Source organism: Engraulis encrasicolus, chromosome 24, assembly GCF_034702125.1.
Source record: "Engraulis encrasicolus isolate BLACKSEA-1 chromosome 24, IST_EnEncr_1.0, whole genome shotgun sequence".
NCBI lineage: Eukaryota > Metazoa > Chordata > Actinopteri > Clupeiformes > Engraulidae > Engraulis > Engraulis encrasicolus.
The window spans coordinates 4,127,326-4,147,325 of NC_085880.1; the positions used below are offsets into that span (position 1 = coordinate 4,127,326).

Consider the following 20,000-nt stretch of genomic DNA (forward strand, 5'->3'; position numbering starts at 1 on the left):
TACATTATGTAAAGACTTTCTGTACTTTCCTTTAAACCCATACCCGGCTGCATCGCTTATTCACTGACCTGGGGGGGAAATGTTGTTCGACTTCACCAAACAATGTACAAAGGCTAACAGCGGAACATAAAGATATATCCAAGATTAAAATCCATTCAAAAGCAATCCTGAAGCAAAGCCATTCTTTTCAAAACACATTTTACATTGATACATATAGATAATAATAAAAAGTACAGATAAAAGATCTTAAAGAACTGCAGCATGTCTTCAGCAGAAGCAGGGCTTCCCCCAGCACAATATTGCTGGGCAACAAACACCGACCACCTTGACTATGTCCCCTCAAAAGACAAAGATTTTGTGTTGTGAATGAAATTTCTGAATTTGTTTCACCATAAATGTATACTTTTAGGGGTTTTTCCTCTCATATTTCATATGAAACGGCGCATCATGGCCTCTCCAATGGTGACAGTAATATGTCTCTAACCCCCCACCACCTTGACAAAAATGCTGACAAAAATTCTGCGGGAAACACTGAGAAGAGATGCAAAACGGCGACTCACCAGGGCAGGGTACCAGGATGCCTTCTTCTTGTCTCCCGTGGTGACCGCCTCCACACACACCACCTTGCCAAACAGGTCATCGTTCTGCCGCTGGTCCCCCTCCTCCTCCTCACTGGAGGACGATGACGACTCCTCTTCTTGACTGACGACGAGACACAAGCAGACAAGAGGACAGTCATGCGTCTGGAGGTTACGCCGTAACCTGTTCACACACGGCGTCACTTATGTGCAAACACTGTTTCCACTCAGCCGGAGATGTTTATGGAAGGAGGTGTGCTCAAACCCACATGCATTAGTCTGTCTCTGTCTCTGTCTCTTACACACACGCACACACACGCACGATTGTTTTCACCTCTGATTTGCCCATTCTCAGCACTGCGCCACTACACCAAACACACAGACACTACACTATACTATACTCGCACACAGACACATGCACACACAAGCCAACACAACACCTACACTCGTTTCCCACACATGGCTCCTTTTAACACCATGCCGCCTGCAAATTAATTCCGTCCTTTTCAAAGCTGCCACCGATGTAGTGAGTAGACAGAGCGCTCTGGCATTTGCCAATCTCCCACTAGTCGGCTTTGAGCTGCATGCAGTGCAGTAATACTACCTGAAATTACATAGCACAGTTCATACAACAATCATGCAGCTGTGCTTTCACACAGGCTTTGGTAGCCTTTGAGTCAGTGCCAAGTGATTGAGAGGAGAGGAGAGGAGAGGAGAGGAGAGGAGAGGAGAGGAGAGGAGAGGAGAGGAGAGGAGAGGAGAGGAGAGGAGAGGAGAGGAGAGGAGAGGAGAGGAGAGGAGGAGAAAATTAAGGTGTCTAACAGCTCAACACAAATACACTGTACACAAGACATTATACACATTATTGCACAACATATTAAACATGTAAAATATATATCACAGATTTAGCCATATAACACACATTTACATACATTTAGCCATTGGCAGATCTCTCACACACACACACACACACACACACACACACACACACACACACACACACACACACACACACACACACACACACACACACACAAACGTACGTAAGCACGCACCCACGCTCTGTTGGGCAGCATGGTTCTCAGTATAACACAACCGCAGGCTAAGAGACAGGGAGCTCTGAGCAGACAGGAGGGAGTTCTGGGCTAAGCAATGTGATATGCTGTGCTACACTGCCTGTTTCCCAGTAAGATCAACACACACAGTAGAAGCAGCCCAAGCAGTGTTGCATGTTTCTCACACACCACAGTTGTTAACAAAGGTGGGGCGCTAGGCGGTATCAGACACATTCATGGGAAGCCTACGTATGTTGAGCAGTTTCATATGTAGCAGCACAGTATGATATTGGTTCTCAGTGGGAGCACTATCGGCAGCAGTAGCAGCAGCATCAGCAGTAGCAGCCTCAGACAGTGAGCTGTGCTCTGCTCTGTAAGAAGCAACTAGCTGGCTGGCTCGCACCTCACAAGTGCTGCCTGTGTAGGCTATAACCGCTCTGGATACCGGCTAATTAGGCTACGCACACTGATGACTCCACTCATTTGCTCGCCCGTTCAATATGCTATGTGACTCACCATTCAGTTCTCTCTCTCTCTCTCTCTCTCTCTCTCTCTCTCTCTCTCTCTCTCTCTCTCTCTCTCTCTCTCTCTCTCTCTCTCTCTCTCTCTCTCTCTCTCTCTCTCTCTCCTCTCTCTCTCTCTCTCTCTCTCTCTCTCTCTCTCTCTCTCTCTCTCTCTCTCTCTCTCTCTCTCTCTCTCTCTCATCTATCCTTCTCTTCCTGTCATTCACAGCCGTTTTACTCTTCGTTATTTGCGCCCAGCTATCTGTTTACCACCAAGACGTGTACTCATCGTACACAAGCAAAACACCCTACTTCTGCTCAACATAAACAAACACATGCCCTTCACATTTCATTCATTCCTGCTGACAATTTTCATATTTTGTAAGTTTATAAGTTAGTTTTTTTTGTTAAAGAAAGAAGAAGAAAAAAAAAACACCCACTGTTCTGAAACGGAAAGGGCAAAGGGTTCACAAGTGGACGGGCTTGCTCCGGGCTAGTGTTATTCTGTCAGAAATCCCACTTTTTAAAATAAAAATAGCTCACTATAGAGTGCTGAAGTGTGGACCTGAGGGAATAGAGAGAGAGCCCGGGATTAACCATCATTGCTCCAGGCTGGATAAGTGGCCCATTTGTTTCTCGATCCACAGGGAACAATCCCCCTCCAAAAGTGCAAAGCTCCTCAGTCATTTTCGCAATACTAATAATAATGAAGATGGAAAAACATTGACTTTTCTGCGAATACCATCATGGGAATGAAGTGAGCGGGATTTCCAAGCTTTCCGATGAGGGCCGATGAATGAGGCCCTAGGTCTGCATATGTGACAGGTCCAAGGCCCTCTCTGCTTGCTTCAATTTTGGAGCACTTCTGCCTCTACATGAGCTAGAATGTGTGTGTGTGTGTGTGTGTGTGTGTGTGTGTGTGTGTGTGTGTGTGTGTGTGTGTGTGTGTGTGTGTGTGTGTGTGTGTGTGTGTGTGTGTGTGTGTGTGTATCAAATCGGATCAGTGTATGTCATATTATTCCAGGTGTCATTCTGGGCCTGTTTGAGGAGACACGGACCTTGAGTCTTATCCGCCCTCCGAAATAATTTTAATGTCTTGCAGTTTCACATGAAATATGACACGTTTTGTAAAGAAATGTTAGAAATTACATTTGCAATACAATTAAGTGATATTTTCAGGGGACATGGTGAAGGTGGGGTCTGTTGTGAAGGAGGCCGCCTTCATGATCCTAAAGTGCAGGAGGGAAATCCTGGTTTGTGTTCACAGTATGGCCCTTGGAGGACTTTATACAATTTGAAGTGGCCCCTCGAATGCAAACGATTCCCCACACCTGCTGTGAGTCATTCTAGTTCCTCCCTTTCTTTCCTCCAACCTCACGCCTCAGTGTCGCCCGGACAAATCAATAATATTTCCTGTTGCCAAGCAGTGCAGAGCAGCTTTTTAGGGACTTTCCTCATTCAATATCCTAATTGCAGAGAATCAGAGAATGACTTTTGAATTATGTTTTTGCAAGTTATAACTTTGATTATCAATTATGTTGTGCCTCACGTCTCATGTCCGGAGCACGGCGGAAATTACGTGAGTAGCTAGAATGATTGGCAGCCTGTGTCTACAAAGGCTCCTCCACAACACTTGCATACTCCACTGAAAGATTTTCAATATGGTAGTCAAAGTAGATCATACCACGTGTCAACAATGCAACAAAGTGGGATCAAGTCTGGTCTCCTAAAATGGGCATAGTGGCTTTCCATTGAACTCAATTCCTTTTCCTAGTGTCCTAGTCTGCTAAAGGGGCATGGGTGCCATAGGATTGCAGCTCAGAACCTTATGTCATGTGGATTCCAGAGGACACTCCTTGTGAACCGTCTCTACCTTATCAATCATGTGTCTGTTCCACTTCCCACCTATCCCCTTAGCCCCCTAATCTCATCCTCTGCCCAACCGTCATATCTGCTGACCAGCGCACAATTGGCACGGAATGGGACTGAGGATTCCTGGACCATCAGTGGGGTGTTATGGGCTGCTGGTTAAGACAAAAGACCTCAATTTAAAAGAAGCTTCAAATAGCTTTGAGGCTTGCAGCCACTGTTTCAACCAACACTGGAAAGGCTTTAAATGGGTCACTAGATCTGCCATCATGCTGATAGTATATGTGACAAAGCAAACTAGAAAATCCATAGCAGCAGATTTTTGTTTTGCCTGCCTGGCTGATCTAGCGTCACACCATAGAAAATAATTGTGGCTGGACCATGGATCTGTCCTCCCATCAGAGCACTCTCTCTATGTTGTGAGTCCTTGGGACGGGCTTCCCATGTTTGAAACACTCGCGCGCACACACACACACACGCACACACACACACACACACACACACACACACACACACACAGCATCAAGCAGGAGCTGTGTGATATGACTCACACAACAATGTAAATAAACCTTCAAAGCGTGACATCAACTGCTGAGAGATGGCAAAATGACCCAAGTCTGCATCCGAGCAGCTGCTGTAGTTAATGTTTACAACCTCCTCACGGTAGGTACACATAGACACGAATTTGGCCAAGCGAAGCAAACTTCACCATTCATTCCTATGAGAGAGGCGAAGGCAAGCGAAAGCAAGCGAACAGGAGCGAAGCGAAGCGAAAGCATTAAACCAAGTTTAAAGGGATATGCCACTATTTTGGGGCTTAATACAGTTAAAATCGTTGGCTGAGGTTTATAAAGGTGGTAAATTGTCTTATTTTTCAAGTTAAGCGTTGTCTTGCTTTAAGACAAGTTAAAACAAGTAATATGTCGCTAAGCTAGTGAAAGTCTATGAACCCGTGTAGCATTGTGGCATGCTACACGGATCCATTGACTTTCACTAGCTTAGCGACATATTTCCTCTTTAACTTGTCTTAAAGCAAGATAACGCTTAACATGAAAAATAGACAGTTTACCACCTTTATAAACCCTTGCCAACGATTTTAACTGTATTAAGCCCCAAAATAGTGGCATACCCTTTAATATTATGCAAATGAGGAGCGAATTCGCCTGTGGTGGCCCAATCAAATCAACAACATAACTATTGCATTCCATTGGATTCGCTGCGACGACCTGATGACGGTTGAGCTGTCAATGAATTTCGCCTCTCTTCGCCTGCTATGTGTTCCTACCGTCATGCTCCATTTTAAAATGCATGGTCACATCAAGGTAGACGACTCACTAGTTTTCACTGTGACACCCGCAACATCATACTGATCCAATGAAAAATGCCTTTTGTTTGGCTTTTCCTCTAATAAACATGCCATACTGCATAACTTCATCAAGGCACCTCCCAAGATAAGAAGAGAAGGAACATAGAAATCTATTGGCCAAGAGCTAGACATGGGCAGGCTCATTTGCGAGTATACTCACATAGGATTGGAGCGTCGGCCCCGATTGGTCTTCTTGCCGATGACTGGCGTCCCGAAGTGCTCTGGGTTGGTGAGAGGGAGCCGGTCAAGTGTCTGCCAGAGAGGGAGAGAGAGAGAGATAGAAGGAGAGAGAGAGAGAGAGAGAGAGAGAGAGAGAGAGAGAGAGAGAGAGAGAGAGAGAGAGAGAGAGAGAGAGAGAGAGAGAGAGAGAGAGAGAGAGAGAGAGAGAGAGAGAGGAAGGATTACAAATTAATCCCAGTGGATGACATGGTGAACTACCTACAGCTCGTGGTGCTGCTTACTCTCCAGCTCCAACAACATGGGGAATAATTTAAAAATATATATCTCTGATACGGTGAAAACCTAGAAAATGTCTGGTTATGTCCTAAAACCTCGCCTCCTCTAAGCAGTTAGTAGCAGATGTCAAGATGTGCAATTAAAAATCTTACAATGTTGCCTTGAGATGCTAATCCCAAATTCCAATAACATGGAAAAAGCTTCAACAAATGTCCTCTCCCAAAGCAACTCCACAAGGCAGTTAGACTCAGGACAAAGAACATGCAAGTATATTTCTGCCTCGCGGGGATGAAATGGGATAATGTTTCTAAAAACAATCAGCACCCAAAACAACTCTTCAATCTAACAGCTAGCAGCAGGATGGACAAATTGAAACATCATGCAGTCCAATCCTAATTCCAGCATCAGGAATGTTTCTAAAAACAGATCTCAAATACTTTCCACATCTCTTCAGTTTAGCAGTGAGTAGGCCAAAGATACGTACATACTCGCGACCTTCTAGTCAATGCATCAGTTCGGGCATTGTAGGCATAGCATGATACCGCAGAGCTAAAGGACCAGTGCGATAGCTCAGCACTACCAATACTGTATGAGACTTCGGGAGGGAGGTTTACTAACGTTCCACACCACACTCTGCTAGGTGGCCTCTGCTACATACAGTATAGGCCAAACGTTTGGACACACCATTGGCGAAAATCTACAGTGTGCCGTAAATAGCCACAAAAATAATTCACATTTTATTGAATAAGAAGGTATCAAAACTGTGCAAGAACAGAAGTACAGGTATTGGCAAATGCCTAAAACAAGCTTTAAACCAGATAAACTGGATTTTTGTGAAGCACATAATTCTACATGTGGTCATGCTCAGTTTTGATGCCCTCCAAGAAATTGTACATGTACTGTATACCCACGAAAATAAAAATAATGCATTGAAGAATGTGTGTTCAAACGTTTGGCCTATACTGTATGTCAAGGTACATTTTACTCTGCTTTAAAAAAAAAAAGTAGTGGAGGAAAGATCATGGTGGAAAACATACAACCCATCCGCACGCACAATGCACGCCACACACACACGCACGCACGCACGCACACACACGCTGTATGAAGGACAGGGCAACAAGCAGGCTAGGCAAAACAAAGGACTTGCCTCGCTCTCTGCGAAGAGAGCAAACAAGCATCGAAGTATATTTTTGCCTTGTGGTGATCAATCCACAGTTCCAACATAGGAAAAGGTTTCTATAAAAACGGACATCTCCCGAAAACAACTCTTCAATCACGCAGCGTGAAGACATGGACATTTGAAACCATCTAGGTACATTTTTGCTTCATGCAGCCCAATCCCAACTCCAGCATGGAGAGTGTTTCTAAAAACAGATCTCAAAGGTTTTGTCTCTCCCACACATCTCTTCAGTTTAGCAGCACGAAAGCAGGACAAAAGATACACACAGATGTATGTCTCTAGGTACATTTTGCTCTGCTTTCATAAAAAAGAAAAACAAATGTAGTGGGAGGGAAAAGCATGGTGTAAAACACACACACACACACACACACACACACACACACACACACACACACACACACACACACACACACACACACACACACACACACACACACACACACACACACACACACACACACACACACACACACACACACACACACACACACACACACACACACACTATGAAGGACAGGACAACAAGAGGCAGACCAGCGAGGGGAGGGAAGACAAAGGGCTTACCTCGCTCTCTGCAAAATGACGTTTTCCTTTTAGGCACAGAGAAGATCGCCTCAGGGTCTTCTCATCACCGTCGTCAAACACTGCGGTGAAAACAAAACCCAGCACAGCAGAACAAGGAAGTTAGGATGTCTTTGTCTTTTTCCTCTCCTACTCTTTCACTTGCTTTCCCTTGCTCTCTCTCTTCCCTTGTTCTCTCTCTGTCACTGCCCATTTCTCTCATTCCATCTCTACCTCTCTCTGTTGCTGATTTTTTTTTCTCTCCCTCTACTTCTCTTTCTCAGCTTTCTCTATCCCCCCTTTTTTTTCTCTCCGTTGCCTTTTCTCCCTGGCTGACACACATATACATAAACCAGCTCACAAACACTCGCCTGCATTATTTGAAAACACTTTATCTTCTGCGAAAGGCAGCAGCACAAACTGAAACCAGACTGCGCTTTCATGAATTTTAATCATATTCAGTGTGCGACACAAAGGCAAGGGGGAAAAAAACACCATTAGCTCCATTCCTTGTTTTCATTTAGACCCAAACATTAATTTCTATTGATAATAATGACGACAATCTGTAAAACATATGCTTTTAGAGGAAAGAGGGTGTCTTTAGATAACAAACACAAACCAAAGTCAGTACAGTTTATATTCAGTATTATTCACTTAACACACATCCACCTTGACCAGGACTCCTTGACAGAAGAGACTTAGTCTCAATGGGACTTCCCAGGCTAAACACGGGTTAAATAAAACAAAAGTTATGAGGAAAAAGGCTTACCGACAGTGTACAGGCTTGCATCCGTCAGTTTGTTTATGGTGGCCTCCTGGTAGACTCCATCTTGGTTTTTCACCTCTACCACAAGACCCACCTGAAACAGGTCAGATGTTGTGCATGTTTTAGGATACGTGTTACACCTTTACCCATCTTTTTAAATCTCAAAATAAGGTCGCATGACCGGCACAAATTTGTAGCAATGACCTCGAACATTGTTCAGGAAAATAATGACCAAAGCTAAGAAGAGAAAAAAAGACAACTGAGAGCTACGATACCACAATGCTATTTTAAGTGAGTCTATTCAAAACCTGCCATTGAAAGCAGAGAAGAGAATAATGGCGGTTAAAATTAGAGCTGAAGAGAGGACATATTCCTCTGCCGTTTCCGACTGCCAAAATCTGAACTCCGCTGATCCCTGAAGCGGCTCTCTACTATTGTGATGGTGGTTGTCATTACTACTTCTCCTCCACTGAAGGCCAGTGTGTAGGGCCCACTGATAAGGACATTCAGCTGTGTGGCCAGGCCTGGAAATGTACTCATTACAGGGGCAAGACCACTTGACTCGCAATGGGGCATATTTGGCAGAGGGCAGAAAGGCCACACAAAGACCAATTTATAATCCAGCCAAAAAAAAAGAACTGTTGTCGCAGTGCTGAAGGCTTTTCATATTTCTGCACTGGTGACAATAAAATGTTCTGGAGGACTACATGGGGGTCAACATTTGCTTCCTATGTCCAGTGCAAGTCAGACCAAGACCCATGACGAGCGAGCGCGACCAAGGCAACGCTACTGAGCTCCAGAGTTGCTATACAATTAACTACTGTGACTAAAGGTGCAGCATTTCAGAATTTCTGAATTATGCGTCAAGCTGTCTGACACCCAGCGGGACAGTCTTGCCCACCATAGCTACTCAAACGACTCTTCGCTTAGGCTATAAATTGGATGTTGATAGGAAGCATCAAAGCCAAAATGAAGTGGTCACAAAACATCCAAATACACACAAATATTAGGAAGTTGCATTGCTACTGATTGAATCAACATGTGAGACACCTTTGAAAACACTTTGACTCAATATACATTTATCATTATTATTACTACTGCATATTAATGCCATTATCATGAATTGTGGAAACTGCAGCATGAAAATGATTCATGTACTACTAACTGTTGCATAATGCTATTCCTTCCTTTCGGCACATTCTCTTTACAACAAAACCACTGACAAACTTTGAGATGCTTGCAAATGTGCTTTGAAAAATACAGGCGAGCAATGAGTCCAGTGACAGCAGAACTTGAGAAGAATGCAGCATGAATGATTTGACTTACAGTAACTGAAAAGAGCAGATCAACACTGCAATGCTCTTCCTGCATTTCTGGGTTATTATTACCATGGCAAACACCAGTTTAAAACTGTCACATCTCATCTCACACACCTTTGGAGTCAACCTGGAAAGTGTGGATGTTTCCAGTTTGTAACTACAGGGGTAGAGTAGCTGTTGGGAGCTCCCTACTGCATAACTGCACACATCTCAAAAACAGACCCAGACACGCTGAAGATATCAGGCAAGCATCCTCCAGACTGCCTAGTAATTTGCAATAGCCACAGAAGTAGTGGTAGTAATCGTAGTAATAGGAGTTGTTGTGGTAGTCGTAGTAATAGTAGTAGTAACAGTAGCAGCAGTAATAGTAGTAGTAACAGTAGTAGCAGCCACAGTAGCGGTATTAATAGTAGTAGCAGTGGTAACTGTAGTAGTAGTAGTAGTAGTAGTAGCAGTAACAGCATGTGACCATGTAGTTTGAAAGCGGTGTCAGAATCAGAGCAAGGGGCCAACAACAGCTATAGAAATCGCTGAAAAAAATTCCGCCCGAGTACATTGCTCCATACACTATATATCGAACATGACACAGTTTCCAAACAAACCGGCAGTGGTTATTTAATGGTTCAATGGTTATTTTAAATCTCTGAGATTCTATTACAGAGCACAGCTGAGTGATATGAGCCGAGTGCATGCCTGTGCCATGTTAATGACAACAACAAGAAGTATTTTAGACGGCTGTCCCAGTCGCCTGCCGTCCTGCCCCCCCCACCCCACAGCTGAGAACTCCAACAGAGTCAGGTCTAAGAACCAAAACAGTGACACATACCTTCAGAGGCCCTCTGATGTGCTCATCGTGCACCTCGACAGTCGATGCGTCCCGCTTGAAGGTCACCTGCGGTGGAGAGAGAGAGAGAGAGAGAGAGAGAAAGAGAGAGAGAGAGACAGAAAGAGAGAGAAAGAGAGAGAGAGAGAGAGAGAGAGAGAGAGAGAGAGAGAGAGAGAGAGAGAGAGAGAGAGAGAGAGAGAGAATCAGTAACCAGAGTAAACAAACACACACACACACTTTCTTTCTTCGACCTCTCAAGCTGCTGTCATGTCTAGCCCTCTCTGCAGGGGGATGGGGGCCGGTGCCAACCACTCAGAGAGAGAGAGAGAGTGTGTGTGTGTGTGTGTGTGTGTGTGTGTGTGTGTGTGTGTGTGTGTGTGTGTGTGTGTGTGTGTGTGTGTGTGTGTGTGTGTGTGTGTGTGTGTGTGTGTGTGTGTGTGTGTGTGTGTGTGTGTGTGTGTGTGTGTGTGTATGTGGGTGTGTGGGTGTGTGGGTGTGTGTGTGTGTGTGTCACAGGGCCCAGAGGGGTGACGAGAGGGAGCATCACACCGTAGCTTTCACTTAATAGCAGAAGGAGGAGGAGGTGGAGGATGAGAAGGAAGAGGAGGGCGCTGGAGGGAGGGAGAGGGAGGAGGAGGGAAGGAGGAGTAGGAGGGAGAGAGGTTCTTCGGGGAAGCCTTGATCTTTTAAGGGTAGTCTGCTATAGCTGCTATTGCTAACACTGGCAGCTAATACTGGCAGCTCCTGCGGAAAGTATGTGACTCCCCCTGTTAAATGAAAACACTCACTTGCATACCTTTCAGAGAGAGAGAGAGTGCGAGAGAGAGAGAGAGAGAGAGAGAGAGAGAGAGAGAGAGAGAGAGAGAGTGCGAGAGAGAGTGAGAGAGAGAAAGACAGATAGAGAAATAGAGAGACAGAGAGAGATAGAGAGACAGAGAGACAGAGAGACAGAGAGAGAGACCAAAATAGTTAAAGGGAGGGTGGTGGGACACAAACAAATTCCTACATTTCCAACTTTTCCAAACAAACTTGGGGGAGAGAGATGGGGGGGGGGGGGCACAGTTTGTTTTGTTATCCCCTACCACATCTCCATGTCTACCGTGTCCATCAACAAACCAGCGGGCATATCAGACTTACATCTGCTGACATTATCTGTGCCATGCACATGTCCGAGCTTCCCACTTCCTCTTGTTTCAAACACATCCAGACAAGCAGACAATGGTGCTGTGGTGTGCCTGATTGTCATCTGGTGTGAAGGTGTGCATCTCCAACAGTCAATGCAGCAGGTTTGTGTGCACTCTGCGATGGGGGACCGGTCATGGAAATGCAAGTTTCCAAAATGAGGAGCAGATGTGGGGGGAAAAAAGGGCAATCATGGGTAAGCGGCTAAGGCGTCAGACTTGTAGCCCAAAGGTTTCCTGTTCGACTCTCGACCCACCAGGTTGGTGGAGGTGGTGGTGGGGGGGGAGTAATTAACCCGTGCTCTCCCCCATCCTCCTCCATGACTGAAGTACCCTGAGCATGGTACAGTCCCGCCGCACTGCTCCCTTGGGGCGCCATTGGAGCCTGCCACCTTGCACGGGTGAGGCATTAAATGCAATTTCGTTTTGTGCAGTGTAAAGTGTGCACTTGTGCACTGTGTCACAATGACAATGGGAGTTGGAGTTTCAGAAAGGAAATCTTAGCGGGACTTTCACCACGTCAGTCCAGTTTTTCCACCTCACCCAGATGAGTGAGCGAAGAATCCTAAACTGCACATCTTATAGGTGAAAAGTGCTGGTCCAGGTGAAAGATTCGATAAAAGCAAAAAACTAAACAAACAGAAAACAACAACAACAAAAACAAAAACCTGAATAAACAGATATATCCAGACTAGAGGGAGGGATTTAGGTCAGCAAAGCGGTGTGTGTTTTCTCCCCTGCAGCGTGAGCCAGTAGCCCCATACGACTTTGTTGCTGTCGACCAACATTGGCGAAGCACGTGAGCGAGAACTTGTTGTCACGATGTGGGTGTTATTAAATACAGTGCATTTAAAGTCGGCCACAAATATCAACGAGACGATGAGCTCGCACCAGTTTGCTCTACTAACACACCACGTGTGAGAAGTGGGGGGACAGGCAGCGAGGAGGAGCTGAAGTGGGGACCTGCGCAAACTTGTGTGGAGGTGTCAGACAAGACTTATATACACACGTGAGTGAGTTGTTGACCAACCAGCTCATGGGCGCGTGACCTCGGAGGCGGTCTGTAGACGAGCGTTGAAGGGGATAAGCAACTGCAGAGGTTGCAAGATCTGACTGCAGTCGCATTCATCCCGCGATAGTTTGACACCATGTGACATGTCACCTCGTCGACGCAACATCACCGAAATTTCGAAGATTGACAGGAAACGGTCATGCAGCATTTTCATCCAGAGTGCATTGCTGTCTAAATGCGCATGCATGCGTTGACGACTACTCGAATGCACTTACTGTCCGCGTACACAAGAAGCCGACCTTGGTGACACACAGACCACCAACAACCGCACAGCCTTGGCCATGTACTTGAACACCAGCCAGCCCCAGCTCAAAAGAGAAAAAAAAACACTACAAGCCAATCCTGACCACTGCCATTAAAGGACCAGTGCTACATACATTTAGCATTATAATACTGGGTGTGCATGGAGAGCAAACATCTACCAGAGTCAAATTCCTTGTACATGCTGATGTACCGGTACTTGGTCTGCAAAAACGTATTCTGAAACTACAATGCTGTGCAATCCAGAAGCACAGACGCACCGCGTATGCAAGCTTGGATTAGGCCCCTGCTATGTGCACAAAGTAAAAATGTACTGGAGTCAAATTTATTGTATGCTGAATGTACTACTTGGCCTACAATAATAACTGATTTTCAAACTCTACTACGCAGTGCAATCCAAGAGCACCGAGTTGCAACGAGTAAGCACGTTTTCCTCTGATTTGGTTTTTATTGCAAATCTAATGCTAATGTCCTGGGACGGTAACACTGATTCTGAATCTCCACTGTAGTGTGCAATCCAAAAGCACAGTTGCATCGTGTAAGCAAGTTTTTTGACTTTTTTCCTGGAACTCTAGCCTAGGCAGCATATGGCACAGCCACAAGAGGAAGAGTGTGTCTGTCTGGTGGGTGAAATGTGCACCGTCCATCTGCAGATGAAAGTGCAGAGAGAGAGAGAGAGAGAGAGAGAGAGAGAGAGAGAGAGACTCTGGGTCCTGGGAGAGGGGAGGTCCGCAGTTGACACACACACCAGTGATAACAGCTGCTCTGGGTTTAAGCAAATACACTGGCCATGTACAGAGAGACGAGGTGGAAAACCACACACACGCGCGCACACACACACACACACAAACACACACGCGCGCACACACACACACACACACACACGCGCGCACACACACACACACACACACACACACGCGCGCATGAACACACACACACACACACAGGCACAGACACACGCACACACACACACAGACACATACACACGGACACACGCACACACGCAGGCACAGACACACGCACACACACACACAGACACAGGGTGCTTAGTGTTTGGGGGAGTATAATTTGTCTAAACATGACACAGAGCAACACTTCCAATGAAAATAGAACAAAACAAAACTATGCAACGCTAATTGAGCTTGTGCTAAGTCGTAAATATTCCATTTAGCATGTGTAATTGTGCATCACTAGCGGGAGCGTGTGCGGCTTGTTTTGCAACAGACGTTCGGGGCATTCTTGTGGTTAGCATGCACAAAGCCGGAACACACAGAGGTACACCAAAGCAGTTACGTGGCTTTGGATTTGCGGCACCGCCTCAGATCCTCACCGACCAAACAAGCTGACTCATCTGTGGGGTTCAAAGGCCATTTACAGTACTGTACTGTATGTCTACCTCTACAGTAGCACAGAAAAAAAACAACATTTACCAGGTCAAGAATTTGGGGAATTTCCAGTGTGCTTTTGGGAGTGCCCTGTACATAAACACCACAGCTGTTTATAAATTAGCACCCTGGCTTCACGCGTGGCTTGACTGACCTAAAGAGTGGGTTAATGGCCGTAACGAGTAAGGGATAAGAGCGGCAGAGGCCAGCAGCATTTCCGCAGAATTAATCAGCGCAGCACTCGCTAGCTGCCTGGCAGAGCCAAATAACTTCCACTGCGCTAACTAGAGGGGTTAAGCAGTTCATGCTAAGCACTGGTTGAAAACTGATACTTTACATGGACTATTCCACATAACCACATGACATTAAGTGATGAATAGAACAAAATGGAACAGAATAGAATAGAACAGAATAGAAATGCATCTTCAATACAACTGAATTGAACAGAATAGAAATGCACAGAGCAGAATACAACTGAATAGAATAGGATCGAACAGATTTTGACGGTGCAATACAAATATTGATGCGCACTGAGATTGAGATCTCATATATCAGTGCTACATATACTGCATGTGACCTATTTACAAACAGATTATTAAAATGTGAAGGCAGTAATGCAAACATACACTATCTTCACAAGAAAAATATTCATGAGATCAGAATTCATATTTACAGATGGGCTTAAGGACTTGTTGGTATGAATAGCCAAATGCTGTCTTATTTAAATCTTGATAACATCATGAATGCCCAGGAGCCCCCTCCCAGCAGTGTATGAAAACCCTGATTAGTGATGTCAGATAACGCATCACATCTGGCCCTGGTTGCCGAGCACATGAATCATCTCCCTCCGCCAGCAGACTACCGTAGACCTGGCAATCTGATCCGACACCTCCAGCATCCTACGCACACACACGCCAGCTCTGGCAGCCACCCAGGGCCGCTCACAGCTTCAACCAGGCCCGGGACAAAACCATTTGAAAGGGCCCCCTCCAGGGCCGGATAAACGAACAGGCTAGATACTGTAGCCTAGGCGCCCCCACAGCCAGGGGCACCTAATTGGTCAAAGGAGGGAAAACTATTTTGCTGAATTACAGATTCACTACGTATTGAAAAATTCACTTTGTTAATATTCCTCTCTGCAGTTAGCAGACTTAATTTATAGCTCGGAATTATGAGATGTCTTATGTAATTTTGTCATGGTATTTTTTTCTGCGGGGGGGGTAGCCTTAATCCGGGCCTGCCCTCCTCTCAATGCATACAATATAACGGGTTCCCAACTCTGCCCCCACACCCCACCCACTGTGCCCTGGACAACTGGCCCATTTGTCGTCGCCCCTCCCCCCCTTTGGCTGAATGAACAAACGGCCCAATGTACTGTACTGTATGAGAATGCCAACACTAGCGGCATCACCATCACCCCCCCTCAGAGCTGCTTTCCACCTGTGCTATTAAGTCACACCGCAGGTGGCAGCTTGTGGACACAAAGGCAGCGTCGGATCAATGGACTTGCCAGAGAAGGAAGGAGAGGAGCTGAGATGAGCCGGGCTTTTTGAAAGAGAGGAAAGGAAGAGAGCAAAGTGGAGGAAAGGAGAGGAAAGGAGAGGATAAGGAAATGAAGAAGGGAGGGAGGGGGAGAAAAAAACCTGACAACGCGGTTTGACGTTCCGGCTGAGAGCTCAGGTGATGTGCTGTGGGACAGAAGCCTCAACGCTTGGCTGAGCGTCACACATCATATCACAGCACAGCACACACCACCACATTGTAGCGTAGTGTAGTGTAGCCTACTGTAGTCTCCTAGCATGCTGCCGGGCACACTTACACATGCTGCAGGGCTTTCCCCCAGCCGAGAAGGACCCGTCATCTTTTTTTCTCTTTCTTTTTTTTGTGTCAAGACATCTTAAACACCAGCTTAAAGGACGGAGGACAATGCTGTACAGTAGGGTCTAGGCTTCACTAGACTGCGGGAGGGTGGTGGTGGTGGTGGCGAAGATGATTCTTCCATCAGCTACATGTTGCAGGACTTTCCCACAGCACCTCTCGTGTTCTTTTCTCTTTCTTTTCAATGTTAAGACCGAGAAGAAGGCTGTGAGGAGACTAGGCTAGGATCATTGTGTAGGTGGTGCTGGTGGTGGTGCTGCTGCTGCTGCTGATGATGATAGTGGTGGTGGTGATGATGATGATGGAGGTGCTGATGGTAATGGAGGAGGTGGAGGTGGAGGAGGTGGAGGGGCTGATGGTGATGCTGATGATAGTGGTGGTGGTGATGGTGGAAGTGCTGACAGTGGTGGTGGTGGTGATGGTGGAGGTAATGGTGGTGGTGGAGGTGGAGGTGCTGATGCTGGAGGTGGAGGATGCTGATGGTGGAGGTGGTGCTGGATGCTGATGAAGGTGGTGTTGCTGATGATGGAGGTGGAGGAGGAGGTGGTGGTGGTGGTGATGGTAATGGTGGAGGTGGAGTAGGTGAAGGGGCTGATGGTGGAAGTGGTGGAGGTGGAGGAGGTATGAGTCTCTTGTAAGGTGGTGAGAGACTGCAGCACGAAGCAATACTAATCTCCCTTGAACACAGGGCCACGAGTCCCTAAGGAGACAGGCAGCAGCCACAAAGAGGAGGAGGAGGGAAAGGAGTAGGAGGAGTGCACATCACTGTAATGGCACTCAAAGGCAGAACCAGACAGAGAGAGAGAGAGAGAGAGAGAGAGAGAGAGAGAGAGAGAGAGAGAGAGAGAGAGAGAGAGAGAGAGAGAGAGAGAGAGAGAGAGAGAGAGAGAGAGAGAGAGAGAGAGAGAGAGAGAGAGAGAGAGAGAGAGAGAGAGAGAGAGAAAGAGAGAGAAGGGGGGTATGCACAACAACCAAGGAGGAAAGAACACGTAGAACACGAAAAGCAAGAGAGAGAGAGAGCGAAGAAAGAGATAGAGAGAGTTCAACACTTTGAAAAACAGGCTTGGACCTCAGATCTGGAGCCGGTATAGTATGGTGTGGTGCTGAGCCTGGTCAAAGACCTCTGTACTAAGTGTAGAGACACTGGAGGGAGGAACCTGAGCCAAGCAGCCCAAGGCCAATGATGTCACTGGAGATATGATGAGAGGAATCTGATTAGGGTTCTTCGGCAGGGGTCCTGGTTTTTAGCTAAATTGACTAATCCTATTTCTAACAGGACCACACCAGCTACACATGCAGGGGAAGAAGGGGCAGAGTGTCTGTGCGTGTATGTGTGGTGTCTGTGTGTGTGTGTGTGGGGGGGGGGTGTTACATTGGAGAGAGATGTAACCAGTGGCTGGAGGGGATATGCTGGGGATTGAGGGAAGCAGAGAGGGGAATATGATGGCTTAGGATGTTCACAATGCCGTGAGAGAAGGAGACAGAGAGAGAGAGTGAGAGACTGTGTGTATGTTTCTGTGTGTGTGTGTGTGTGTGTGTGTGTGTGTGTGTGTGTGTGTGTGTGTGTGTGTGTGTGTGTGTGTGTGTGTGTGTGTGTGTGTGTGTGTGTGTGTGTGTGTGTGTGTGTGTGTGTGTGTGTGTGTGTGTGTGGTGTGTGTGTGTTTGCTGGGGCTCGTCAGACAGTGAAGGGAATACCGGTTTCCACTGTACATTATACATCACAAAGGTCACAGACTATACACCATAAAAAGGAGGTCAAATGGAGTCGAGCAAAACTGACGTTGCCCTCATTAAAAGGAAAAAAAGGAACACACACAAACATACAGATGATGAAAATATGGCGATACGATTTCAGCAAATATGAGCAGTCTCGTGCGGTCTTTGATCTTATTTTTAAACCACACATAGGAGCGCGGCGCCATATGGCTGGCACCAGCCAGCCTGTTTGTTAAGCTTTGCAGTCAAAAAGAGATTAATTCAACAAAGCACTGGAGTGGAATTCATTAGGTGGGAATATTCAAAATCACAACAACCCATGACTAATTGCCATAATCCTCCATTTGTGTTAATATGGAGTGTGTGTGTGTGTGCGTGTGTTTTTTTTGTTGCTGTAGTTACTCTGTTTCGTGTCTACTTTGATCAGTGCTACACATTCCGTGTGTTACACAATGTTCCGTAATCGGTTTGCAAAACGGACGTCTTTTTATTTCTTCCTGAAGCACTTGACACGATTTACCAGTTTAAATTAGCAGCAGCTTTTAATAAACTACGGAGCGAGGCAGAACAACGGCATGCCGCGTGGTGCTGCTGCTGCTATGAGAGAATGCATTGTGCCGAGTGAGGAACCGGGGGGCACGGGGGCACGGTCACGGTCCGCCAGGCTCTATGAATGATCCCGCAATTAGCTTCAAGTCTTTTCAGACCGAGCGATTCATGATCATTTAAAGATAAATAAATAAAAACAATGCATGCAACGCTAGTACAGACATATCTCTCTCCCACGCACATTGTTCTCATGGCGAAAATGCATGAGTGGCCTAAAAACATGGCGCCCGCCCACCCTCCTGACATCCCTGAGCACTCGGCCAGTGATCCTCTTCGGCAGCCACCGACCAGACAGACAGAAAAGGACAGGCCTGCTTGAGGCAAGTGCCTTGCGTTTTGCACGACAAGCGCCAAATTGCCTGAAGCTGTAGTCAGGAAGCAGTGAAGTAGGCCTACGCAAGGGGACAGGAGGGAGAGGGAGAGAAGAGCAGTCTCGCTTCTCTCCACCCTCTCACCATATCTCTTGTCCTCTGCCCACATCCTTCCATCTCCATGGACAATAAGTCTGAGCAATTAAAATAGAAACTGGCAATAGTAACCATTAATCAATAATGATCAAATACATAACTATTAAATTATGACATGGCACATGTTAGTCATTGCCATTTTGGTAACAGCACATTTTAAATCGAAATGCATTACTTAAGACTGTTTAATGTTATTGTCATGTAGTACTATGGTAGTTAAGTCTTTTCAGTGACTAGTACGTTCCACTGGTGGAATAGTACACCTTATGAGGCTACTCATTAGCGTCTATATAATTCTTGCTTTTTATTTTGTTTACTTTGTTTACATGCTGTGCCTTCCACCATGTGTTCAACTGTCTACTGTCTCCTGTCTACTGTCCAGTCCTATTCAAGATAATTGCAAAAAATCGATATTGGTCAATATATATGGACAAAAATATATTGTGCCCATGTGTTTGGAGTTGGCCATATAGCCAAGCCTTACTTTCCACGTCCCTGCCCATCTCTCCCATCCATGATCCATCTCTAAACCTTTACTTCTGCTCCGTGGCTCCCACACCTGCTGTGCCGTGCAGGGCCCAGAGCACAGCAGACAGTCCCTCAGGGGTGGCTAAATGGAGCTGTGCCAACAGCTTCTCTCTCCGCCTGGCCGCAAGGACAAACACTCTATCCTCAGATCACTCCGGGATTAATGCAGGCTGCGGGAAATATCATTTTTTTAATCCCCAAGACCCGTGGTCAGCTAGGCTAGCAGCCCAACGACAGAGGCAGACAAGCACTGGCGAGGGCTTCTCGGGGCTGGAAGTATGTTAATAATACAGCACGTCAATATGTCTTAGTCACTTGAGTGAGAAAAAAAGAAGCCAGTCAGCATGCAGCAAACTGCCTCCTAATAACCCAAACACTAGCCGAGGCCCGGTGCGTAAACAGAGACGTATTGTAACGGAGAGAT

The 20,000-nt window shown here is 46.2% G+C and overlaps 1 protein-coding gene across 3 annotated transcripts in view; it reads right to left on the bottom strand.

The window, feature by feature from the left end:
- arid4b (AT-rich interaction domain 4B) overlaps positions 1 to 20,000 on the bottom strand; it is a 75,170-nt gene that overhangs the window by 31,521 nt on the left and 23,649 nt on the right. For all 3 annotated transcript variants that reach the window (XM_063191880.1, XM_063191879.1, XM_063191881.1), the window contains exons 4-8: positions 10,480 to 10,545; positions 8,338 to 8,428; positions 7,572 to 7,651; positions 5,532 to 5,623; positions 561 to 702 (exon numbers count right to left, since the gene is read on the bottom strand). In XM_063191880.1, coding sequence (XP_063047950.1) covers positions 561 to 702; positions 5,532 to 5,623; positions 7,572 to 7,651; positions 8,338 to 8,428; positions 10,480 to 10,545 — 471 coding nt within the window. The remainder of the gene's footprint in view (positions 1 to 560; positions 703 to 5,531; positions 5,624 to 7,571; positions 7,652 to 8,337; positions 8,429 to 10,479; positions 10,546 to 20,000) is intronic.